Source organism: Salvia splendens, chromosome 5 (genome assembly GCF_004379255.2).
Source record: "Salvia splendens isolate huo1 chromosome 5, SspV2, whole genome shotgun sequence".
Taxonomy (NCBI): domain Eukaryota; kingdom Viridiplantae; phylum Streptophyta; class Magnoliopsida; order Lamiales; family Lamiaceae; genus Salvia; species Salvia splendens.
Window position 1 is genome coordinate 20,554,393 of NC_056036.1, and position 24,560 is coordinate 20,578,952.

Genomic DNA, 24,560 nt, shown 5'->3' on the forward strand with positions numbered 1-24,560 from the left:
GAAGAGGATGCCAATAAGAAAATAAAGCACCAAACCTTGAAGCTTAAAACCCGTCCACAGAATATAATAGAGGTTTTTCAATCACCAAACGAAGAACAGATGGACGAAGTTAAAGAAATGGGATTTTGTGAGTTGAGACATTTTGGAATCATTGAGATTCCGGGTAAAATGACGTACGACCTGATCAACGGTTTCCGTAATATAGCCTGCACAGGACACCATTTCTGCCTCAGAATGCGCCTTATCAAAGTCCCTCCTTTTGGAAGCCCCAAAGTCAGATAAACATCTTCTGGATAAATAGGAAGGCGTTGGCTTTCCTGCTGGATTGTGCAGGCTATATCACGAAAACTATTAGAAATGAGTCACTCACCCCTTAAAAGGCCTCATAAGGGGAAGAGTTATCCACACTTATATAGATTAGATGGAACTCTCCCCCTTATATAGATTAGTATCCACACTTATATAGAGATTAGTATCAACACTTATATAGATTAGATGGAACTCTCCCCCTTATATAGATTAGATGGGATCTTCACCAAGTCGATGTGGTGTGGGCCGAGAGTTATCCACACTTATATAGATTAGATGGGATCTTCACCAAGTCGATGTGGGACAGAATTTAGAGAATTTAACACGCCCCCTCACGTGTGGGCCGGAAAGGACATCAGTCTTCCATCACGTGGGTAGGCAATGCAAGAGAAACCATCATCTATGTGGGCCGGAAAGGACATCGGTCTTCCACTCGTAAGGTAGATAAGAGATAAAGAGAAAACCATCATCGACTTGAGCCCGCTCTGATACCATATTAGGAATGGGTCACTCACCCCTTAAAAGGCCTCATAAGGGGGAGGGTTATACACACTTATATAGATTAGATGGGATCTTCACCAAGTCGATGTGGGACAGAATTTAGAGAATTTAACAAAAACCGTTGATCAGGTCGTACGCCATTTTACCTGGAATCTTAGCGATTCCAAAATGTCTCAACTCACCAAATCCCATTTCTTCAACTTCGTTCATCTGTTCTTAGATGGTATACACACTGGAGGTAATTCATTTATAGAATCAAAGTGGAATAAGCATTATACTTTCTTAAGTTTGCAATTAAAAAGAAAGAGGTCTGAACTAATTAAATGTTTGTACATTTAGATATTTTACCCTTCAAACCATTGGACTAGTTATTTTGGTAGGTTAAACGTAACCTTTTCATATTTATTCACACTTAAAATTGTTCTCAAAGTCAACATTACAAAAAAATACATATTATACTAGCACAGCACAACAAAAAATATTTACAATGACCGCAAACTGGATAACCTGTGACCTATTTTCACAACAAATGGGTAGTATAGATACATAATCATTAAAATAAACTAAAGTTTTATGTTAAATAGAACACAATTTCCTCCACAATAATCATCGGTTGAAGATCCTTTCCCTTTTTCACCTTCTGCGCTAATATTTTTATGTGGCGTTGTATATGAAAGAGCATTAAAGTATTGTATAACGTTAACATAAACAAAAGCATAATTTAAGCATAAAATTATGTGATTATAACAATCGGCTGTTTCCCACATGTGTCCTATTTTAAAAGTATATCCCCTCTCAATTCATAGGTTCTTCAAAAACAGAGGTACAGACGGAAAATACATATATCTTTAACCTTGTTTTTGTCATCGATACCTTGTCTCACTTCAGTTGAGTTTTGAGAGGAACATTGCCCTATTGCTTATGAAAAAAATCACAATCAGAAAACAGAGTGTCAAAAAGAATTAAAACAATATTACTTCAAATAATAACCCAGATAATGTAGACGACATACCTTTCTGTGTTTTGGGTTTTGGTGATACCTTCTTCTTCACAGTCATTCTTTGATAGACTAGGTTACGGCAAACCAATCAAAGAGAAAATTGGGTCAAATTTGAGTTGAGTTTCAGTCAAACTATTTACAAAATCTTACTAACCTTTTCCGTCATTCGTCGCCTATTTCTGCATATCTCTCTTACTTTACCTATTTTTTCTGCATATCTCTCTTACTTTACATATTTTTTCTCTCATCTCTTTTACTTTACCAATTTCTCACTAAAACTCGTGTCGTCAACAAATGAGACTATTTTTTTGGACGGAGGGAATAGTGTTTTTTGTGTGAATAAAATTATGCGATGAATGAGGTATTTATAGATGATTTTGAGATGAATTAGATGATAAATATGAAAAAATAAAAAGGGAAAAAACAATTGGGAAAGTGGAAAATTTTTATTTAATTTTTTTCAAATTATTAATAATAAAATAAGCTAAGGTACGGGACACCCACACTGAGAAGCCCCATGAGGCTGGACATATCAGGGTCCCACCGCCAGCTCATCCCGGCTGGACGGCTCCAAACTCTAGACGAGATGCCGTTGTGGTGCTAAATGGAAAGAGTTAGGGTGTCCACTATAAGGTGGACACGCCCAATAGCCCCGCCCCAGTTTTTGTCCATAGCCCCAATTTTGTTGTCCATAGCCTCAAAATTCTATTTCCGCCACTATAATGGACAACTCCAATAGCTCCCACATTTTATAATCAATTTTCATTTTTAAATATTTTTAGTTTCAATCAAGTGTAATTTAAATAATCGCAGTGTAAATAACTAGAATACGAGGTAATTAGGGCCGAATATTCGTTGTATTGCAAACCGGTAAAATTATACAACGAATAATTAAAATAAAATACAACTACAAAACTCCGCCACCGTCTACTCGGTGTCGGTGTCGGGCCGACGGCTGAGATGGATTGCTGTCATATCCCGATTCCTCAGTGTCGGGTGATTCGTCGTCTCCTCGGTGCATTTTGTAGAGAGTGTTTTTGAAGAAAGTGGGTGTATGGATTTTGTGAAAATGGGAGTGGGGGAGGAGGGAGAGTGGTATTTGGTATTTATAGAGAGGAAAAAACGAAAAAAAAAATTCAAAAAATCCGGCTATAGCCGCGGCGGATATCCGCCACTATAATAGCCGCGGCTATAGCCGCGCCTATACACACACTGCCGCGTCCTCGCCCCATTCGCGGCGAAGCCTCGTCCGCCGCCCTCCCCCCCACCAGCCGCGTCCACCCTCGCGGCGGACACCCTCCCCACTATAATAGCCGCGCCTACAGCCCCCCACCGCCCCCCTTCGCACCTTCCGCCGCGTCCACTCCATAGTGGACGCTCTTATATTGCAGTAAAAAAAAATTGTAAAGAAATAGAGTTATAAAAATATCTCAAAAATAGTGCAAAGAGATTTTAAATGGGATTAATCCTCATATTCAGGTCTATGCATGCTAATAAAATTTCGTTGGTAACTTTCTGTCTCAAATTATGTCACATTTTTCTTTTAATTTGTACCATAAAAGATGACACATTTAATTTTTAGAAAAAATTATCTTTCACATTAATATATAAAATTATATTTTCCCTCTCTATTTAACACACAAATAACATCTCCTAAAATCTTGTGTCGATCATCCAAGTGTAACATATATTATGAGACGAAGGGAATATTAGTTAATAAATTAGTACTCCTCCTTATTCTGAAAACTAGTGTTATCACCCGTGCAGCACGGGCCAAATAATTTTCACTGATTACACATTCTCAATAAATTAACATAAATAAAAAATAATGAAAATGAGTATTATTTTGTGGACTTTAAATATAAAAAAATTGTACTACTAATAACACTATTTTAGACCATTACAAATGTAAAATTAAATAAATTGAAAATTAAAGTAACATGGAAATGTTGGTTAGAACAGTTTTGTATATTTTTCTAACAGAATAATCACACTTTTTCACAACGTCCAGCGTTCAATCGCTATGAGCCACCGACAGCGAATCAACATGTTTGAAGGTGGCGTAACCAATTAACCTCCTTTCCGTCTCTCCTATTTTCTCTTCGCCATGGTCTCGGTTATCCGAAGCTGCCATCCACCACCGGCAATGCCATCGTTGTTTCCACCTTCCATCACAAAACCCCTTTTATGAACACCTACATATATACACACATAGATGGAAAAAATAGAGATAACATAATGTAATCGTCTCCTCTAGGTTTTTTTTTGGTCTGCCGAGAAATTCCTCCCTTTAAATCACCCATTAAAGTGAAGTTTGGAAGCTTAAATCTTGAATTATTTGTATCTAGTCAATTCCTGTCGAAAAAAAAACCTCTCTATGTCACCTTTCTTTGTTTTTGCGGTCCGCTTTCCCTCCGATTCCTCCAAAGTTGTCGACCACTGCGACCATCCGCCTCTGCGTCATCGCCCCGAGCCGCTTACAAGTTTCCCTAGTGTAGGTGTAGCCTTTGGTACAGAAGCAAGTACTCCTAGTCCACAGAAATCACAATACATGGCATTTCAACTTTGTCATAGGAAAAAAAATCACATTATGTCTATTAATTATTCCATCCATCTCATCTAAGTTGAGTCGTATTCCTTTTTGAGATGTCTCAACTAAGTTGAGTCATTTCCTCATTTGACAAAAGACAAAACATCCAATCACTCTTACTTTATTCTATCACCTACTTTACTCTCTCTTTATTATTTCTACTTTATTTTTCTCTCCTATTTTTCAACATAATTTCTTAATGTGCCCAAAAGTTTTGATCCAACTTAGTTAGAAAATGAGGGAGTAATACTTCGAAACTTCCTCCGTAAGCCAATATTGTCAATTTAAAAAAATGTGTTGATTCTATAATGCTTTTCCAGAGAAGAAGCAAGTTCATATGTTTTGAAAAACTTCCTTATACGCAACATTAAGAAAAATATTAATTGTCCATGACAACACAGATTTTTCACATATAACCCAACATGAGCAAGTGATTAACCTTGACTTTTATTAATAGTGTTATCGTATACAACACAATCAAAGTGAGATATTAAGGACATCCTAAAAATAACAAATAATTATAGCTCCTGCATAAACATATGTCAAGATAACAAAATCAGAAATCATAATGTCAGTGACTAAAAGTAAAAGTTATCAACAAATAAGTTTTACTATGTAGTTGGAAAACCCAAAAGCTGTACAAATCCCACCATACAAATCAATGTTACCATCGCCCTACTCCTCATACCTCCAATCTGAAATAAAAACCAGTTTATTGTGTCTGAAATCAAGAATTATTAGCTAATGGCGGTTGAGATTTCGAATAAGGGCAAAATGCACCAGATTTGAGCAAGATGATTGCTAAAATCAAATCAAATAGTATAGATACAGAAGCATATCAAATATAATCAAGAAACACAAAACACATTTGTGCACAATCATATATAAAAGCACACCCTGTGGGAAGATTTTCAGCGTAACTTATGAGCATCGTAGCTAACTACCGCCCTCCGAATCTAGACCAGCGTGCATTTCCACTTGGCGGTGGAAGTTCCGCAACTCACTCAGAATGGCCTCCGACTTAGCCCACTTGTGGGAGCTCCTTATCTGAGCCCTACAACAGCAGGCGAGTTGCTTCCTCTGTTGTCGCCGGCGAGTTCTTCACGATTTATCATAACCAATCTGCTCCATAATTTTTTTTCCAACTGTTACCTACAATCAATTCACGATTAATATCAGCAAATAAAACTATTGATTGACAGATAAACCAATTTAAACCAAATTAATACCCCATCAATACCAATTATACCAAAATTAACCCCTTCTACACTACACCACGGTCTATACTCAGTAGATTCTCTCAATCTATAAAGAGTTTTATCCCAAATTTCATATTTCACAATTAAAAAAAATGTGTAGAGTTAGAAAAGGAGAGAGTGCAGAGGAAGGAGCACGACACTTCCTATATCAGTCTGAATCATGTTCAAGGTAGATTACATTCCAAATTTATCTCCTTATATCTCCAATCTCTTACAATCAAGTTGTTGTAGAACTGGGCGAAATGATCGAACAAGAACAAGCTACCTTTGAGAGAAGAAGATGGATGAAGATTTGAGAGAATTGTATGGGAATCCTTTTATTGAACTCAAGAAGTAACTACAAGCATATCTCTACAAAGATCTCTCTAATCTATTTATACACATCAAGAATCAAGTGAGTGAACAAGAGTTTCACTACTTAATCGTTTACAATGAACTAAACATCAAACGGCTAAAAGTTGTTGATTTAGCTCGTAATTGATAACCGCCTTTAACGGCTACTTTCCTTCCTCCTTGATCAAGCTTTCTTTCTTACTCCTTGATCAAGCTGTCTCTTCTTTCTCCTTCTCTCCTTGATCAAGCTATCTCTCTTTGTTCCTTGATCAAGCTACAGCTCCACCGTAGCTTATGCCTTGATCAGCCAATAATGCCAACAATCTCCACCTTGGCCAGTCATGGCTTAATGTTCTCAAAATTTCATAGTATGCAAACCAACGAGCCTGCAGCAATATTGAAACTTTTCCTTGCTCAACGGTTTCGTAAGCATATCAGCAGGGTTGTGGGTTGTGTCAATCTTTATCACCCTAATCCCTAATCCTGTCACTCTCCATCTCATCCCTTATGAAGTGCAGCCTCACATCAATGTGTTTGCTGCGTTCATGAAACATTTGGTGCCTCGCAAGACATAATGCTCCACTGTTATCACAATGCACTGCTACAGCTCTCTGTTGCACTCCAAATTCAGCTATGAGTCCAAGTAGCCACTTTGCTTCTTTCACTGCTGAAGTCAAGGACATATACTCAGCTTCAGTTGTTGATAAAGCAACCACATTTTGCAGACTTGACTTCCAACATATGGCTGATCCAAACAAAGTGAAAATGTAACCAGTCTGTGACCTTCTTGTGTCAATATTTGCAGCATAGTTTGAGTCACAATAACCTACCAAGGGCTCCTCCTCAGCTCCACCTACAAGATATCTGAGTGTCCATTTAAGAGCACTCCAGTGTTGTCTGCCATATATCTGCTTGTCGTGCTTATAGCATGAGTTATGTCAGGCCTTGTACATATCATTAAGTACATCAAGCTGCCTACAATATTGGAGTAAGGTACTAACTTCTTTTCCTTCTTTTCTTCATCAGTTTTGGCTCTCTGATCTGCTGACAGCTTAAAATGCATAGCCATTGGAGTTGCAGTACTCCTCATGTTATCAACTCTGAATTTCTTCAGGGTTTTGTGAATATAATCAGTCTGGAATAGCCATAGCTTCTTCTTGCTTTTATCTCTGATTATATCCATTCCAAGGATTCTTCTTGCGTTGCCAAGATCCTTCATCTCAAAATCTGACTTGAGCTGCTGTTTCACTTTCCTTATCTCTTCCATGTCAGGACCTTATATCAGCATATCATCTACATATAAAAGTAGATAGATGGGTATCTTGTCTTTCTGCTTCTTCACAAATACACAGCTATCATATAGTGATCTAGAAAAGCTCAGATTTGACAAGCTCTCACCAAACTTCAAGTACCATTGCCTGCTGGATTGTTTAAGACCATAAATGCTTTTCTTGAGCATACACACCTTATGCTCAGAACTAGGGACCTCAAAACCTTGTGGCTGGGCCATGTAAATGGTTTCCTCAAGGTCTCCATTCAGAAAAGCTGTCTTGACATCCATTTTTGCTCCAGCTCCCAACCCCTCTTAGCTGCAACTGCTAGTAGCACTCGAATGGAGTTGTGCTTTACAACTGGAGAATAGACTTCATTAAAATCTATCCCATCTTCTTGGTTGAAGCCCTTTGCAACAAGCATTGCTTTAAACCTGACTTTCTGAGCATCTGCAGATTCTATTTTCTTCTTGAATACCCATTTGCATCCAATAATCTTTCTGAATTCTGCCTTCTCAACCAAGATCTAGGTTTTGTTACTTATCAGAGAGTCAACTTCCTCTTTCATAGCTTGAATCCATTGATCTCTCTCTGGTCCATTCACGGCCTCGGTATAGGAGCCAGGTTCAGTAGCTTCCAGTTGTTCAGCTACATGTAGAGCATAATAGAGCATCCCATAGTCATCAAATCTTGCTGGCGCCCTCACACTGGCTCTTCTTGGTCTGTCCCTAGCCAATTGATATTCTTGTTAACTGTCTGGTTGCTGCTGATCAGTAGTCTCATTCTCATGATTCCCTTGAAATCCTCCACCTGCTTCATCAGCTTCTACTCATGCACCATCAGATGGAGCATCTTGTATTTCAATCAGTGGGGAATTATCATTATTTCCCTCAGTTGCTGCTCCAGCTGCTTTTTCATGATTCTTGCTGGTCAGAAATGGCATGTTGTCCTCAAGATAGACAACATCTCTACTAATCACTACCTTTGGTTTCCAGGATCTATGCACCAAAGCCTATACCCCTTCACTCCTCTCTGATAGCCTATCATAACACACTGCAGAGCTCTGGCATTCAATTTCCCTTGCTTTAAGTGTGCAAATGTCTTGCATCCAAAAGGCTTCAATCTGGAATAATCAGGCTCTGAACCATACCATTTCTCCTCTGGTATTGAGCCTCCTATGCCTGAAGAGGGACATTTATTGATCAAGTAAGTCTCAGTACACAGCTTCTGCCCAGAATTGCTTCCCAGCTCCAGAAGATGATAGAAGACACCTCACTCTTTCTAGTAGGGTGCGGTTCATTCTCTCTGCAACACCATTCTGCTGGGGGTTTGCAGGAACGGTCCTATGCCTCCTAATGCCTTTATCCTTACAGAATTTATCAAATTCCTTTGACAAATACTCCAAGCCATTATCAGTTCTGAGCACTTTAGGAACTCTGCATTTTTCAGTCTCCATCTCCCTGCACCAGTTCTTAAATGTGTGGAAAGCCTCTGATTTTTCTTTCAAGATATAGACCCATACTTTTCTTGAGAAATCATCTATGATAGACATGTAGTACTTTCCTCCACCAAGACTCTTGATTGGAGATGGGCCCCATAAATCTAAATGAATGTAATCGAGAGGGGAAGATGAACAGTGATTACCTGCTGGAAATGAAATTTTCTTTGTTTTTCCTAGCAAGCAGTCCTCACATCTCTCCATCTTCTCTTGGCTGCTAACTCCAATCAGCTTCTTCTGGATCAAGGCCTTTAGAGTGCTTCAGCTGGATGTCCCAGCTTGAGATGCCACTGCCTTATATCTGATCTTGTAGTGACATTAGTTTCACCAATGATTGCAGTAGCCTGTAAATAATACAAGCTTCGACCTCTCTGAGCCACCATCTTGACCAGCTGCCCCTTGCAAACCTTCATTACTCCATTCTCAGAGATAAATGAATAACCCTTTATTTCAAGAGTATCAAGAGACACAAGATTTCTCTTTACTTCTGGGATATATCTCACTTCAGAGAGAATCTTTACTGATCCATCATTCAGCCTCAGTTTTATACTCCCAATGCCTCTGATAATGCAAGAATTATTATTGCCCAGCAGAACTGATCCATGACATTGCACTAGATCATGAAACCAGTCAAGGTGGGGGCAGATGTGGAAGGAACACCCGGAGTCCATGATCCATGAACCTCTTTCAATTCTGTTCATCACATTCATGACTTCAGCAGCATCTTCTACATCACTGCTGATCACATTTGTGTGAGACTTGTTTTCTGAGGCTAGCTTCTTTTTCCAACCAAAACAATCCTTCTTCAAATGCCCTGGTTTCTTGCACCAGTGGCAAGATCTAGTTTCTTTCATCCCAGAGCTATCAGGCTTGGTCTACACAACCCTCTTCTTGAATTTCTTTTTGTTCCACTTCTTGATGTTGAACTCAGGCTGAGACTCAGAATTTCTTGAACTACCTCTCTGCAATTCTTTAGCCATGAGTGCGGAATACACCTCATTATAGGTGATAGCTTTGTCTCTTCCATTGAGAATAGCATCTCTCAACTGATCATAGGAGCTAGGCAAGGCATTGAGAACCAAGATAGCCTTATCCTCATCATTGATCTTGACATCAACAGCTTCAAGATCATCAACACTTTTACAGAAATCCTCCAACTGCTCCACAATCGACCTATCCTCAGAAAAACTATATGAATAGAGTCTTCTTTTCATATACAAGCGGTTAGCCAAAGACTTGGCCAAGTAAACATCATCAAGCCTCTTCAAAATTCCAGATGCAGTGGTCTCACCTTGAACTCCGCGCAGCACTTTGTCTCCCAGACATAAAATGACCGCACTATGAGCTTTCAACTGCATCTCATCGAATTTTGCTTGAACTTTCTCATCTAGTGCAGGAGCCTTTCCCTTCCCATCTGATTCAGTCGAAGTCATAACTGCAGCCAGGCCTTGCTGCACCAGAACCGCCCTCATCTTCATTTTCCATAAGCCATAATCGTTCTTTCCTGAAAACTTCTCTGCCTCGAGCCTTGCTGCCATTGTTGCAGTTACTTTGATCGATCAATCGCCTTTCCCACAGACGGCGCCAATTGTTATAGAACTGAGCGAAATGATCGAACAAGAACAAGCTACCTTTGAGGGAAGAAGATGGATGAAGATTTGAGAGAATTGTATGAGAGTCCTTTTATTGAACTCAAGAAGTAACTACAAGCATATCTCTACAAAGATCTCTTTAATATATTTATACACATCAAGAATCAAGTGAGTGAATAAGAGTTTCACTACTTAATCGGTTACAACCGCTATGAACTAAACATCAAACGGCTAGAAGCTGTTGATTTAGATCGTAATTGATAACCGCCTTTAACGGCTACTTTCCTTCCTCCTTGATCAAGCTTTCTTCCTTACTCCTTGATCAAGCTGTCTCTTCTTTCTCTTTCTCTCCTTGATCAAGCTATCTCTCTTTGTTCCTTGATCAAGCTGCAGCTCCACCGTAGCTTATGTCTTGATCAACCAATAATGCCAACACAAGCTCATAAGATTTTGGCAGAAATCAAGATAACCACAGTCAAAAAAGTTCTCCACTTTATTTCAACAGATGTAAAAGTTCTCTACTTTCAAATTCTGAGCATGAGCGTGAGCATGTTAAAATATGTAACTCATGAAAAACTCCACACAACTAACAATACCATCTAAATCTTCCAAACTAAAGTTTCAAATCAATAACCAAATGTTTGAATTTTCAAAAGTCGAACTTTAAGCAAGATCTTAAAATAAAATGCTTAGCTTTCGCGGGTGGGACTATCGGCGAGCAGCCGCACGACGACCCGGACGACGACGCTGACAGCAACAAGACGCGGTGACCCACGCAACGACGGTGCGGCACCGGAGTCCGCGAGGCAGGGGCAGAGCGCCATCAATGGAGGCGGTCAGGCGCTGCGTGCAGCCTTTGGACGGAGAAAGTAAGGAGAGCGGAGGAGGCGAGTTCTCGAGGCAGACGAACTGCAGCGGCGGTAACCCGGAGGATGATGGCGGATAATTTTTTAGGGTGAGGGAGAGAGTTTTGGTTTTAATAAGTGTTCATTTTCATAAATAATTCTACTAAACTTTTCTGGTAAGCCAACTCTTTTTGGGAAGAGCAAACACATGGAGAGTACGAAGAGAGAGACCACTTTTGCTCTATGACAACAGATTTGCAGTTAATCCATTTCTCGAGATGATGAATATTTTACTCCTAATTAATGGACTCTTGTTTTTCCGCCCAAACTGCTTTCAATGTCATCTTCACAATTGCCACTTTAGATAGTTATAGATTTAATGAGGAGAAAGGAATAGAAAATGAAAAGAAAGGAGTGAATTGGAGTCTGGTAATAAAAACAGGAATACAAAGTCATTGTCTATAAATAGATACCAACACAAGCCGTAGTCTTTGGATCTCTAGCTTTCTATTCGTACACCATTATAATGACTCACACTCGCCTTTCATTTTTAGATTTTTGAATGAAGCCACCATTATTAAATTATGTTTTAGTTAGGTGATTATCAAAATATTTGTGATCACGTTAATCAGATGGCAAGAAAATTTGAGAAGATGGCATCTATTGATGCCCAACTGAGGGCTTTGGCCCCCGGGAAAGTCTCCGATGACGACAAGCTAGTCGAGTACGACGCTCTGCTTTTGGATCGTTTCCTCGATATTCTTCAGAGCTTACATGGAGAAAATCTCAGGGAAACGGTAATACATTTTTGTTTTGGTTTGTCTTGTATTGTATTGTTTGTTGGGGTAGTTAAATGATGATCACGTAATTTGTTGGTTATGTAATGTTGGCAGGTGCAAGACTGCTACGAGCTTTCTGCAGAGTACGAGGGAAAGCGAGATCTAAAAAAGTTGGAAGAGCTTGGGAATAGGCTGACAAATTTGGATCCAGAAGATTCAATTGTGATTGCGAAAGCCTTTTCTAACATGCTCAACTTGGCCAACTTGGCCGAGGAGGTCCAGATTGCTTCTCGGAGGCGCAACAAGACCAAGAAAGGAGATTACACCGATGAGAGCAATGCAACAACTGAGTCGGACATAGAAGAGACTCTCAAGAGGTTGGTTTTTCAGTTGAAGAAGTCGCCTCAACAAGTTTTTGATGCGTTGAAGAATCAGACCGTGGATTTGGTCCTCACCGCTCATCCCACCCAGGCTGTTCGAAGATCGTTGCTTCAGAAACACGGAAGGTTGTTGGTCTTATAACTACTCCCTACTATTTATTTTCTTGTGACTACTTTCTTAAATCTTCAATCTCAGGATCCGTAATTGCTTAAAGCAATTGTATGCCAAAGACATAACTCCTGATGATAAACAGGAGCTAGATGAGGCTTTGCAGAGGGAGGTACTTTACTAGTCATTCTTTCATTTTATTTTATTACTTCTGATCATCTGTTTTTTCAGATTCAAGCTGCTTTTAGAACTGATGAAATACGAAGGACCCCTCCTAACCCCCAAGACGAAATGAGGGCGGGGATGAGTTACTTCCATGAAACAATCTGCAAAGGCGTCCCAAAATTTCTGCGTCGTGTTGACACAGCACTGAAGAATATCGGGATCAATGAGCGCATCCCTTACAATGCTCCTCTAATCCAATTTTCTTCCTGGATGGGCGGAGACCGCGATGGTATCCTAATTTCCTTTTTCTATGTGTAAGCGAGCAAGTTTGTTGAAAATGGTAAAGTTGCAGGGTGTTTATATCTGTGGATGGTTGCAGGCAATCCGAGGGTTACTCCTGAAGTGACGAGGGACGTATGCTTATTGGCCAGAATGATGGCTGCTAACTTGTACTATTCCCAAATAGAGGAGCTTATGTTTGAGGTGAGACTTAGTGTTGATAATCATGACTTGCATTCTATATTTCCAAGTGATGTTTTTTCCTAGTTATCTATGTGGCGTTGCAACCAAGAGCTTCGTGTCCGAGCTGATGAACTCCACAGGTCTTCTAATAGAGATGCAAAGCATTTCATAGGTAACCTCCAAAACTAACTACACCTCCTTACAATCTGCTCACATTTTTAATCCTTGTTGGCCTGGGTGATAGAGTTTTGGAAAACGATATCCGTGAGCGAACCCTATCGTGTCATCCTCGGAGATGTGAGGGATAAGCTCTACCAAACACGCGAACGCTCTCGCCATTTATTATCTCAAGGAACATCAGATATCCCGGAAGACCAGACATTCACTTCTGTTGGGCAGGTTCTCTTCTACATTTTCCTCTCATTTTTAGTACTGAATAGTAATATAGGGATGTAATCAAATGCAAACTCTAAATATTATACAAACGATAGGGACCGTTAAAAAATGTCAACAGATAAAATATCATCAACACAAAATGTCAACAAATTTTCAACACAATGTATATATATATATATATGTGCAGTTGTTGGAACCTCTTGAGTTGTGCTATAGATCCCTAAATGCTTCTGGGGATGGCTCGATAGCGGATGGATGCCTTCTCGATTTTCTCCGCCAGATCTCCACGTTCGGGCTGTCCTTGGTGAGGCTTGACATACGGCAAGAGTCGGAGAGGCATACCGATGTCCTGGACGCCGTGACAAAGCACTTGGACATAGGCTCATACCGAGACTGGTCGGAGGAGAGGAGGCAGGAATGGCTCCTCTCCGAGCTGAGCAGCAAACGTCCCCTGTTCGGATCCGATCTCCCCAAAACGGAAGAGATCGCTGATGTCCTTGGCACGTTCGAGGTGCTGGCGGAGCTCCAACCGGACTGCTTCGGGGCATACATTATCTCAATGGCAACTGCACCTTCAGACGTGCTGGCGGTGGAGCTTCTACAGCGCGAGTGCCACGTGAAGAAGCCTCTAAGAGTCGTCCCGCTCTTTGAGAAGCTGGCTGATCTGGTGGCTGCTCCTGCTTCCGTTGCGCACCTCTTCTCCATCGAGTGGTACAAGGAGAGGATCAACGGGAAGCAGGAGGTCATGCTCGGGTACTCGGACTCGGGCAAAGATGCGGGCAGGCTGTCTGCAGCGTGGCAGCTCTACAAGGCTCAGGAAGAGCTCGTCAAAGTGGCCAACAAGTACGGCGTGAAGCTGACCATGTTCCACGGCCGTGGCGGAACTGTTGGGAGAGGAGGCGGCCCGACTCACCTGGCTATATTGTCTCAGCCCCCGGAGAGCGTGCAAGGGTCTCTCCGTGTCACAGTCCAGGGAGAAGTAATCGAGCAGTCCTTTGGCGAGAAGAACCTCTGTTTTAGAACACTCCAACGCTACACTTCCGCCACGCTGGAGCATGGCATGAACCCTCCCATCTCCCCGAGTCCTGAGTGGCGCGAGCTGCTTGACGAGATCACGGATGTTGCCACGGAGGAGTACCGGTCCATCGTCTTCAAAGAGCCACGCTTTGTCGAGTACTTCCGCCTTGTAAGTAAATTAGTTACTAGGAGTGCGTTCTTTCCTAACTTTTCTTAAATTGCTAACTCATCAACACAGTATAATAAAAATGTCAACACGACGATATTAATATGTCAACACAAACTTAAATGACATAGTTATGTCTTTGTGTTGATATTTAAATATTGACGTCAACCCAAAGACACAATTATGTCAACTGAATTTGTGTTGACATATTAATGTCGTTGTGTTAACATTTTTAATATACTGCGTTGATTAGTTAACAAGTTAGCAATCAGCACACCACACCTATGATGAATTCTAATGTGAATCTCATTAGGCCACCCCTGAGATGGAGTATGGTAGGATGAACATCGGGAGCCGGCCATCAAAACGGAAGCCAAGCGGAGGGATCGAGTCCCTGCGTGCAATCCCATGGATCTTCGCGTGGACGCAGACGAGATTCCATCTCCCGGTGTGGCTAGGGTTCGGAGGGGCATTCAAACACGCGTTAAAGGACGGGAAGAAGATGATGATGCTGCAAGACATGTACAACAAATGGCCATTCTTCCGAGTGACAATCGACCTAGTGGAGATGGTGTTGGCAAAGGGAGACCCGAGCATTGCGGCCTTGTACGACAAGCTCATAGTCTCGAAAGAGCTCTGGGCTTTCGGCGAGAAACTGAGGACAAACTACGAGGAGACAAAGTCGCTTGTGCTGCAGATCGCAGGGCATAAGGATCTCTTGGAAGGGAACCCATACTTGAAGCAACGGCTGCGGCTGCGCGACTCCTACATCACGACGTTGAACGTGTGCCAAGCCTACACACTGAAGCGGATCCGTGATCCCAACTACCATGTGGAGCCCAACTCCACTCATTCAGACCTCGTCAAGCTCAACCCCACCAGCGACTACGCGCCAGGATTGGAAGACACCCTCATCTTGACCATGAAGGGCATTGCTGCCGGAATGCACAACACTGGTTGATGAAGTGGGTTGAGTTGGGTCTTTCTATAAATTTGGACCTCGCCCAATCATCTCATGATTTCAAATTGATTACATTATTATTTATTAAATTTCATTTCTCTCATAATATATGATTAGGGACATTTACATTTATTATTAAAAGTGGTCGTTAACTCATTATCCATCTATATCATTTTATTTACAATTCTAGTGCATAGTAAATAATTAAAATATTCAACTTCTTTTTTTCTCATACTATATTTATCTTTTTCTATTATTAAAATTTCAACAATATTTTCTCTCTCTATTTAAACTCCTTAAAGTTAGAGTGCATAAAATCTGGTGTCATCTTGACCACTACGACGCATCATTACAACTCATTAAATAATAATAATAATAATAATAATAATAATAATAATAATAATAATAATAATAATAATAATATGGGTCCACTATCCACCTACACTTTTATAATCACATCATTTGTGATGATCTCAAATGGCTTGGTCTCCAAAATTCATGCACATTAAGATTTCCATATTTTCTCTAAAAAATGGTATTGCGATGACGCTCATAAACATAATTTTTTAAATAAACTTGCTTTTTGGCAAGTTCAATTTTGCCCATCTGCATCTTGGGCTAAATAAAATCTGTGTGTAACTTGCGCCATATGAAACTACTTTTCATCAATGTGGACTATATTATGCTATGTCTTTGAACTTAATTATCTTTAAAATCCTATCAAATTCCAAGATGTCTAATGTCGAGAAATTTCGGAATAAGGGTTTAAATTCGCTGACCTTTCGTAATTAGGGATTCAATTCACTGACCTTTCGTAATTTAGAATCGAGGCATGCGTATTCTTCGTAATAAGGGATTTATGATATTTTAGCTTATTTAAGTGCTTTTTAAATATTATTTCCCTCTAACCATTTATCAATGTCTAAATTACTCCATTCAAGCATTCAGCTGAATTCTTGCACAGATTAACCTCGTGCACACAAACACTATAAACAAGGTACTGACTGTGAATCCAATCACTGTCATCACCAAATTTATACCTGAAGATATCATTTTTATGCCTTCTTCCACTTTTTCAACCAAAAAAATTCAGTTTTTCGTTTGTTTTGTTTTTTATGTACGGACACTACTGTCCCACTAATCCAAGAATCATTCTCTGTCCCACTTCTGCAAACCCCGGATGAATTTTTTCAACAAAACTTGCAGCCAACAAATAAACCCTCCCTACTACAATCAAATTTCAAAAAGATTGCATCTTTCTCTCTCAAAATCCAATCTTTATGTTCACACCCCCATCATTCTTTGCAGACCTATTTGCTCTACCTGGTGTGTGTGACATAGTGTGTTGGGAGCTTAGAGCATCTCCAATGGGCGAATGTCCCACTCGGACATCCACTAGGACTTCCCAAAAACACCTTCTGTCACGTCACTAGGACTTCCCATCCCACTGTCACGTCACTAGGACATCTCATTCACAATCCGCCCTTCCCATCGCCCTTCCCACTAGGACTTCCCACAATAAAAAAAATTACAAATTCACAAATAAAGCAATTTACGTTTACGGAAATAAAATTTCAACACGAATACGAACGGGAAAAATTAACAACTTCATTTAAAAAAACATACATGATTTGAAAAAAAAATACATAGTAATAAAACAAAAAAAATACTAACATCAACGTCAACCCTTCCGCGTCCAAACCTCTTCGATAATATCGTTCTGAAGTCGAACATGGGCATCTATTTGCCGCATGTCGGCAAATGCACGCATCCGCTCGACCTCTCCATGAGGTACCCCCATATTCACATTCGCATTGGCCACGCCGTGACTTGGATCTGCACCCGTATCATCTTCATTGGTCCACTGAGTCAGTTCCGCAGCTTCATTTTCGACAATCATGTTGTGCATTATGATACATGCGTACATGACATCGCCGATGTTGGGAATATACCACTGCCGTGCAGGACCCTTGACTACAGCCCATCGACTCTGGAGCACACCAAATGCCCGTTCCACATCCTTGCACGCTGCTTCCTGACGGCTCGCAAAGTATGACTTCTTTTGTCCGAGCGGATGCTTGATTGTCTTCACAAAGACGGGTCAGTTTGGGTATATCCCATCCGCCAAATAGTATCCCATATTGTGCTGGTTGTCGTTGGCGACGAAACTGATGGCGGGACCAACGCCATTGCACTGAGCATTGAACATGGGCGACGACTGGAGAACGTTGATGTCGTTGTTCGACCCGGCGACTCCAAAATAAGCATGCCATATCCATAGCCGGTAGTCAGCTACAGCTTCAAGGATCATCGTGGGATGCTTGGCTTTGAAGCCAGTAGTGTACATCCCCTTTCAGGCGGCGGGGCAGTTCTTCCACTTCCAATGCATACAATCTATGCTGCTCAACATCCCAGGGAACCCGTGCACTGACCCATGCATATCTATCAGACTCTGGCAGTCTTCGGGGCTCAGACTCCGAAGATACCGCTCACCGAATATCGCTCTCACGCCCGTGCAAAAATTCTGCAGACACTCGACGGCTGTCGACTCGCCAATGTGGAGGTACTCGTCGAACATGTCGGCCGCGCCTCCGTACGCCAGTTGTCTGATTGCGACAGTGCACTTCTGTAAGGGCGTGAGTCCGGGTTTGCCAGCTGCATCCTCCCTGATCCTAAAATACATGTATCTTCTCTCTAAAGCACCCACGATATGCATAAACAGCGGACGATGCATCCTAAAACGTCGCCGGAATAAGGCATCCCCAAAATGCGGCTGCGGAGCGAAGTAGTCCTGATACAACCAAATATGTGCAGCAATGTGGTCACGGGGTATTATAGTTCGACGATGGATCGGCCGATGTACAGCCGCTGCTCCCTCTGGTGTAGCAGCCTATCTATCGCACCTTCCACAGCGACCTCCAATTCATCCTCGCTATCACTGTCACTAGCCATTGTAGATATACTTGAAAATAGAGATGTAGAGAGAGAAACTTGTTAACACAAGTGGTGCGAATGAAATGAAGTTCAACGAGCCGTATATATAGAGTTAAAAAAAATTAATATACCGGTCATCCGACCCGGATGTCCGACCCACGCCACAATGGCGGACGTCCGCCCGCCCGTCGCCTGCACGTCCGAGGACTCCGACGTCCTTACGGGATGTCCGTATCCGAGTTGAAACGCCACAATGGCGGACGTCCCGGTCGCCCGTCGCGGATGTCCGACCGGACGTCCGCCATTGGAGATGCCCTTACATTTAAAAATGGGGGAAAAGCTAATGGTGGAAGGTGGAGAGACCCCAAAGTGGAGGAAGGAGGAAGACAAAATAACAGTGAAAGTTAAAGTGAGAGAACAGAGCAATTGTCAATAGTCAATACAGTTTCAAGAATGAGAGAGATGACTGGCTGATGACAATTAAGCAAACTTATTGAAATGAAACTGGGCAGAATACAGAGGAAAGTAGGAAGTAAAAAAGCAGGAAAATTAGATAAGAAATTGAATAAATTCTCGACTTTGAATAGAGTAATTTAGACATTGATAAATGGTTAGAGGGAAATAATATTAAAAAAGCACTTAAATAAGCTAAAATATTAGAAATCCCTTATTACGAAGAATACGCATGCCTCGATCCCAAATTACGAAAGGTCAGTGAATTGAATCCCTAATTACGAAAGGTCAGTGAATTGAATCCCTAATTACGAAAGGTCAGCGAATTGAATCCCTAATTACGAAAGGTCAGCGAATTTAAACACTTATTCCGAAATTTCTCGTAAAATTTAAAGTAACTCGACCCGTTTGAAATAGAAGGGCGGAGGCGGAGCTAACTGACATTTCCGCAAACACACAAAATCGCTTAATTTCGGCAAAAAATGGCTCTAACAACGAGGCAGCGGCGCTCCTCGCCGCCGGATCTCCAGACGGCGCCGTCCCCTTCTCCCTACTCCAAGGTCGACAAGCCGGATAAGTCAGCCGGCCACGACGACCAGAGGCTGGGTTGGTTCCTGCCGCTTTTGTCGCTGGCAGTGCTACGCTACATGAGCGCCTCATCCAACATCATTCACGACTGTGATGAGGTCTTCAATTACTGGGAGCCTCTCCATTTCCTACTCTACAAGACCGGTTTCCAAACTTGGGAATACAGGTCACCGCCGATTTCAATTTTCGCTTCTCCTTTTTGTTTGTAATTGAGTGCATTTGCGGTTTAATCTCTTGATCGGCTAGGTTTACTTTTCCGGCGATTAATTGAGTGACGTGTGGTTGTGTTGTTGCTAAGAGGTGGTCGATTGTTGCTTTCCCCTTAGTTGTGAATTGCGTTTCGAACGCCTTGAGGATCGGTGAAGGGTTTAGGGTTTATCATCAACATGTATACAAGTTCTGTTTCATAAATGCAGAGGATATACCAAAATTGATAAAAATCCATAATGTTTGCACTAGAAGCTGTTATCACATTGACCTGTTCTTGTTTATGTGCGAGGGTTTTGCTTGAGAGTTGTCAGTTTCATGTTGATTGGGGAGGTTTAAGACTATTGGCTCTCGTATAGCTTTTAAGGTCGTTTCTGAGTAGGTTTTACATTTTATTTTTTCTGGTTTAAGTCTTGTTCAAGATTGTGCAAATCTATTAATGTGTATTGCAAAGTATTGTACAAACTACAAAATTAATCAAAGAGATTGGCATGTTTTTACGGAATGGATTCCAACATCCTTTATGCATCCTGCAGCTCCCAGTTTGCATTGAGGTCTTACTTATATATTATTTTCCATAACTTGGTTGGTTATCCGGCTGCTTGGTGGTTTGGAGAAGAAAAGGTAAGATGTCTCTTCTACTCCTTTACTTTTTATGCTGGATCCAATTCTTCTAATCATCTCTGAATCTTTTGTGCTTAATTATCTCAGGTGAGAGTCTTTTATGCCGTGAGGATTTTTCTTGCTATTTTCTCTGTCATTGCGGATGCTGCCCTTGTTGTGGCCCTTTCTAGAAAGTATGGGAAACGTCTTGCTTCGTATACACTGGCAATGCTATGCTTGGCCAGCGGTTGTTTTTTCGCTAGCACTAGTAAGTGCAATTAATTTGACCTGGTTTTTACTCTTCGTTTTATGCATTTTTAAGTTGCCCTTGCTGACTTTTTAACCTAAACAATGCATGTAGGATAGAGGCCTAAATTATCAATATGTTCACAAACTAACTCATGATTTTACTGCTGCATATATAGGTTTCCTTCCAAGTTCGTTCTCTATGTATGCGATGTCTCTATCATCGGCACTTTATCTTTTTGAGAAACCCGCAGCTGCAGTTTTAAGTGCTGCCACTGGAGTTATTCTTGGTTGGCCATTCTCAGTCCTGGCATTTCTTCCACTTACAACTTTTTCCCTCAAGAAAAGGTTTAAACATGCATTTTTGTCTGGTGTCATCACTTCTCTTTTTCTTTTGGTAAGTTTTATTTTCGGACAATTCAAAATATCTAACTCTAACCAATTTTATCAGTCCATGCACCTATTAATCCACTGCCATCTTGTCCAAATTCTCAATTTATCTTTTCTTTGATATAGTCGTATACATGTCCTAGGCACTATCGGCCGTTGTTGATCACTACTACTACGGAAAGTGGACGTCATCCGTTCTCAATCTATTGGTATATAATGTTTTGGGTGGTGGAGAAAGCCACTTATATGGTACTGAAGGGCCACTGTTTTACCTGAAGAATGGGTTCAATAACTTCAACTTTTGTTTCATCCTTGCTCTTCTGTTCATTGTGATCCTTCCCATTGTAAAGAAAAAGTATGCTCCAGATTTGTTAGTCATCATCTCACCTGTCTATATCTGGCTGGCTTTTATGTCTTTGCAGCCACACAAGGAAGAGAGGTAAATTTTGCTTTTCTTTTTTTGAGTCTGAGTCTTAAACTTAGTTTTTCTTTTCTCAACTCTTAAGATATCGTCTTTAGATTTGACTTCTTTTATAGAATCTTTATCTTTAATCATGCATCTTATGTTTCTTAAAGTGTTGTTTACAATAAGTCTTATCTTTCAAGCTATAAGAAACACTAATATCTTTTTCTTGTGAATCACGGCTAATTACTGTAAAACTGCCTTTCGTCTAATTGTCTCCGTGTTAAACATAGGCATATATAAGCAATTTATTAGTATCCTACCCAAAAATTCTAAAGCAAATTGGCTGAGGACTCTATCAGGTTTTTGGATATCTTGTTAACAATCCTGTATATAATCGAAAGGGATAATAGCCATTTAAATCATGAAGTTTGGTCAAATTCTTGTTTGTCCCATGAGTTTTGAAATTGGAAATTGGAATTAAATCACGAAGTTTCAATTTTTTCTCAATTGTCCCATCCAAAATGTCGTCTTTTAATGATATTCAAAACAATTTGTTTCATTAAAATAAGTTTTTTTTTTCTTTTTTATTGCTTTATTTTTTGTATTTTGTTGAAATATTGTTGTTTTTAACATCACCAAAAGATGTCGATTAGTGCATGGATGAAACCATTGAGAACAATTGAAACTTTGTGATTTAATATTCCAATGTCAAAGGTCATAAGAACCAAACTTCATGATGTAAATGGCTATTATCCCTAATAAAAAAAAAGTGATAATTTACTTGATTTCTTCAGTATCTTTTCATTAAATCAGAGAAGAGGTTGAATGTACTTAGCTAGTGTAGAGTGAATACAGATGACTATGATTATATTGATGTTTTGCAGATTCCTTTATCCAATATACCCTCTTATTTGTGTTGCTGCTTCAGCTGTCATTGACAGCCTTCCTGATTTATTTCGGGATAAGTACAATCCAAATGATCCTTCTGTTCTTGTTACGGTATGACTTCTTTTTTCAGAAAATTATCTTCTTATTATGGTATGGCTCGGTTTAGCTGATTGAACTTACTTTTGCTGTGGTTGCACAGATAGCAAAAACTATGCGGCCTTTGGTTCTTGGACTCATTTTATGTGCCTCTCATTCTAGGACATTTTCCTTAATCAATGGTTATTCGGCTCCTGTGGAGATTTACAAACATTTGGAACACTATGATGATGTTGGGGAAGGTGTTTCATTTACCAGGCATCATTAGTTCCCTTTATTTTTAAATTCTTAGTATCCGAACTGTGGTCATACATTACTAAATCTTAGGTCTTAAGTTCATTATTTTCCTTTTGATGTGAACTAAAAAATGAGATCTTAGGGTTTAAACTACTGAAATATTTTTTTCCCAACAAGAAATACTCCATCATTTATAAAATACTTATGTTTCAGTCGAAGTGCTATTTGCTGTAAAAATCTTCAAAGCTGGACTCAGCAAGTGTTATTTTTTAACACTCCTGTCCACTATCATTAGTCTTGGCAGTGGACGCTGATTTTAATGTAAAATTGATAAAATATGAGAGAAAAAATAATTGGAATATTATTAGTTGAAGGTGAATAAATAGGAGAGAGAGGAGAAAAGGTAAGAGAGAGGAGGAAAAAGTGGTGGTTTCATGTTACCAAAAAATGGAAGGAGACTTTGTGGACGGACCAAAACGGAAAAACAAACTATTGGTTGTTGACGGAGAGAGTATGATATAATGTAGCCTGAGTTTTTGTTAATGTGGCTATTGTGATTTGTCAGGTTGTGTACACAAGCAGAACGTGTTAAAAACTAACACCCTTGTATTTGACCCAGAGATTATACCCTATTGTGCGTTGAGTCCATTGACAAGATTTACACATATAAAAACACTTGTGTTCTCCGTTATATCTTTGATTTTCTATGATATAATCTTTGTTATATTTGTGCAATACCTCTTAAATATGTATTCTACGTTTCCAGGACCTTTTAATTCTGATTCATATACAGGTTTTCATGTTGCATGTATTTGTTTGTGCTTATCTTAATTTTTTGTACATGATATAGGTTCGGTCCTGTGCGTTGGAAGTGAATGGCACAGATTCCCATCATCTTTTTTTGTCCCCGAGTACATCGGACAGGTGAAATGGATAGATGACGGGTTCCGAGGTCTTCTCCCGCTCCCGTTCAACGCTACCTTGGGTGGCACATCTGCTGCTCCGCCCTATTTCAACAATAAGAACCTTGCTTCAGATCAACAATATGTAGTTCATCTTCTTTGTTACTAGAAATTTGAGAACATGTACATTTTCTTACCATCAACCTAACCTTTCTCCATCTCTTTCTTCTAATAACTGTGCAGCTCCAAGATATAGACAAATGCACTTTCCTTGTAGAGTTGCATCTCGAAAGACCTTACATTCCTCGTGGGAGTGACTTGAATACATGGGAGGTTCGAACTCTTTCACTGTCTCACACACACAAACACTCTCAGTTAGTTATCTAATGGATTATTGTTTACAGGTAATGGCAGCAATGCATTACCTGGATCGCGAAATGTCACCTCCCAAGTACCGGTCATTCTTTATCCCATACCTCTGGCAGCAGAATAATGTCTTCGGTTTGTACAAGCTACTGAAGAGAATACCAAAATGATAGCCACGTAAACAGATTCACCAAATCACTGCAACAACTGTATTATTATGAGCAGACCATTCACTGATTCATGCTGATTTTGTTTTGGCCTAACTACAGGAATGGCAATAGCTTCCATCAGTTTTGTTGATTGTAGATTTTCTTGTTGGTTTGTCTCTCTAACTCTAGTTGCTTTTACTTTTACACTTATGCCATCTTCATGTGGAATAGAAGGGGAATGGAATGTCAATTTCTACCTCCATTTCCATTTCATTTAGAACTAGGAGTGGGTATTCGGTTAATCAGTTATAGCTTAATCCATAACTCTTATTTTCGGTATGTGTTTGGTTTTGGTTTTCAGTTTGAGATGAATTGCCAATGACCGTTCAGTTAAACCGAATAACTAATTATTAAACAAACTCATGAATTATAAACTCAATTTATGAGTTACTTTATGTTGTT

The 24,560-nt window shown here is 40.2% G+C and overlaps 2 protein-coding genes across 2 annotated transcripts; both read left to right on the forward strand.

Moving 5' to 3' along the window:
• The first annotated feature begins 11,729 nt into the window (after positions 1–11,729).
• On the forward strand, positions 11,730–15,743 carry LOC121802665 (phosphoenolpyruvate carboxylase-like). Its single transcript, XM_042202339.1, has 9 exons — positions 11,730–11,995; positions 12,092–12,483; positions 12,554–12,638; positions 12,698–12,920; positions 13,011–13,114; positions 13,178–13,265; positions 13,338–13,492; positions 13,677–14,675; positions 14,986–15,743. Exons 1-9 carry the CDS (start codon positions 11,831–11,833, stop codon positions 15,631–15,633), a joined length of 2,859 nt encoding a protein of 952 aa, XP_042058273.1. The 5' UTR covers positions 11,730–11,830; the 3' UTR covers positions 15,634–15,743.
• Positions 15,744–19,447: 3,704 nt separating this feature from the next.
• Positions 19,448–24,360, forward strand: LOC121805358 (dol-P-Man:Man(6)GlcNAc(2)-PP-Dol alpha-1,2-mannosyltransferase-like). Its single transcript, XM_042205173.1, has 10 exons — positions 19,448–19,774; positions 20,352–20,439; positions 20,527–20,686; positions 20,844–21,061; positions 21,198–21,493; positions 22,345–22,459; positions 22,548–22,686; positions 23,532–23,728; positions 23,827–23,916; positions 23,988–24,360. The coding sequence occupies exons 1-10, from the start codon at positions 19,503–19,505 to the stop codon at positions 24,117–24,119; spliced, it is 1,707 nt and encodes a 568-aa protein (XP_042061107.1). The 5' UTR covers positions 19,448–19,502; the 3' UTR covers positions 24,120–24,360.
• Positions 24,361–24,560: the final 200 nt, after the last annotated feature.

What these genes read in the sequence shown, in the direction of transcription:
- LOC121802665 (XM_042202339.1), top strand. Translation starts at nt 11,831, where the DNA reads ATGGCAAGAAAATTTGAGAAGATGGCATCTATTGATGCCCAACTGAGG. An exon ending in GATGGGCGGAGACCGCGATG is followed by an intron (nt 12,921 to 13,010) that starts GTATCCTAATTT and finishes GGATGGTTGCAG; the next exon opens with GCAATCCGAGGGTTACTCCT. An exon ending in CATTCACTTCTGTTGGGCAG is followed by an intron (nt 13,493 to 13,676) that starts GTTCTCTTCTAC and finishes ATATATGTGCAG; the next exon opens with TTGTTGGAACCTCTTGAGTT.
- LOC121805358 (XM_042205173.1), top strand. Translation starts at nt 19,503, where the DNA reads ATGGCTCTAACAACGAGGCAGCGGCGCTCCTCGCCGCCGGATCTCCAG. An exon ending in CTATGATGATGTTGGGGAAG is followed by an intron (nt 22,687 to 23,531) that starts GTGTTTCATTTA and finishes TACATGATATAG; the next exon opens with GTTCGGTCCTGTGCGTTGGA. An exon ending in GTGACTTGAATACATGGGAG is followed by an intron (nt 23,917 to 23,987) that starts GTTCGAACTCTT and finishes TATTGTTTACAG; the next exon opens with GTAATGGCAGCAATGCATTA.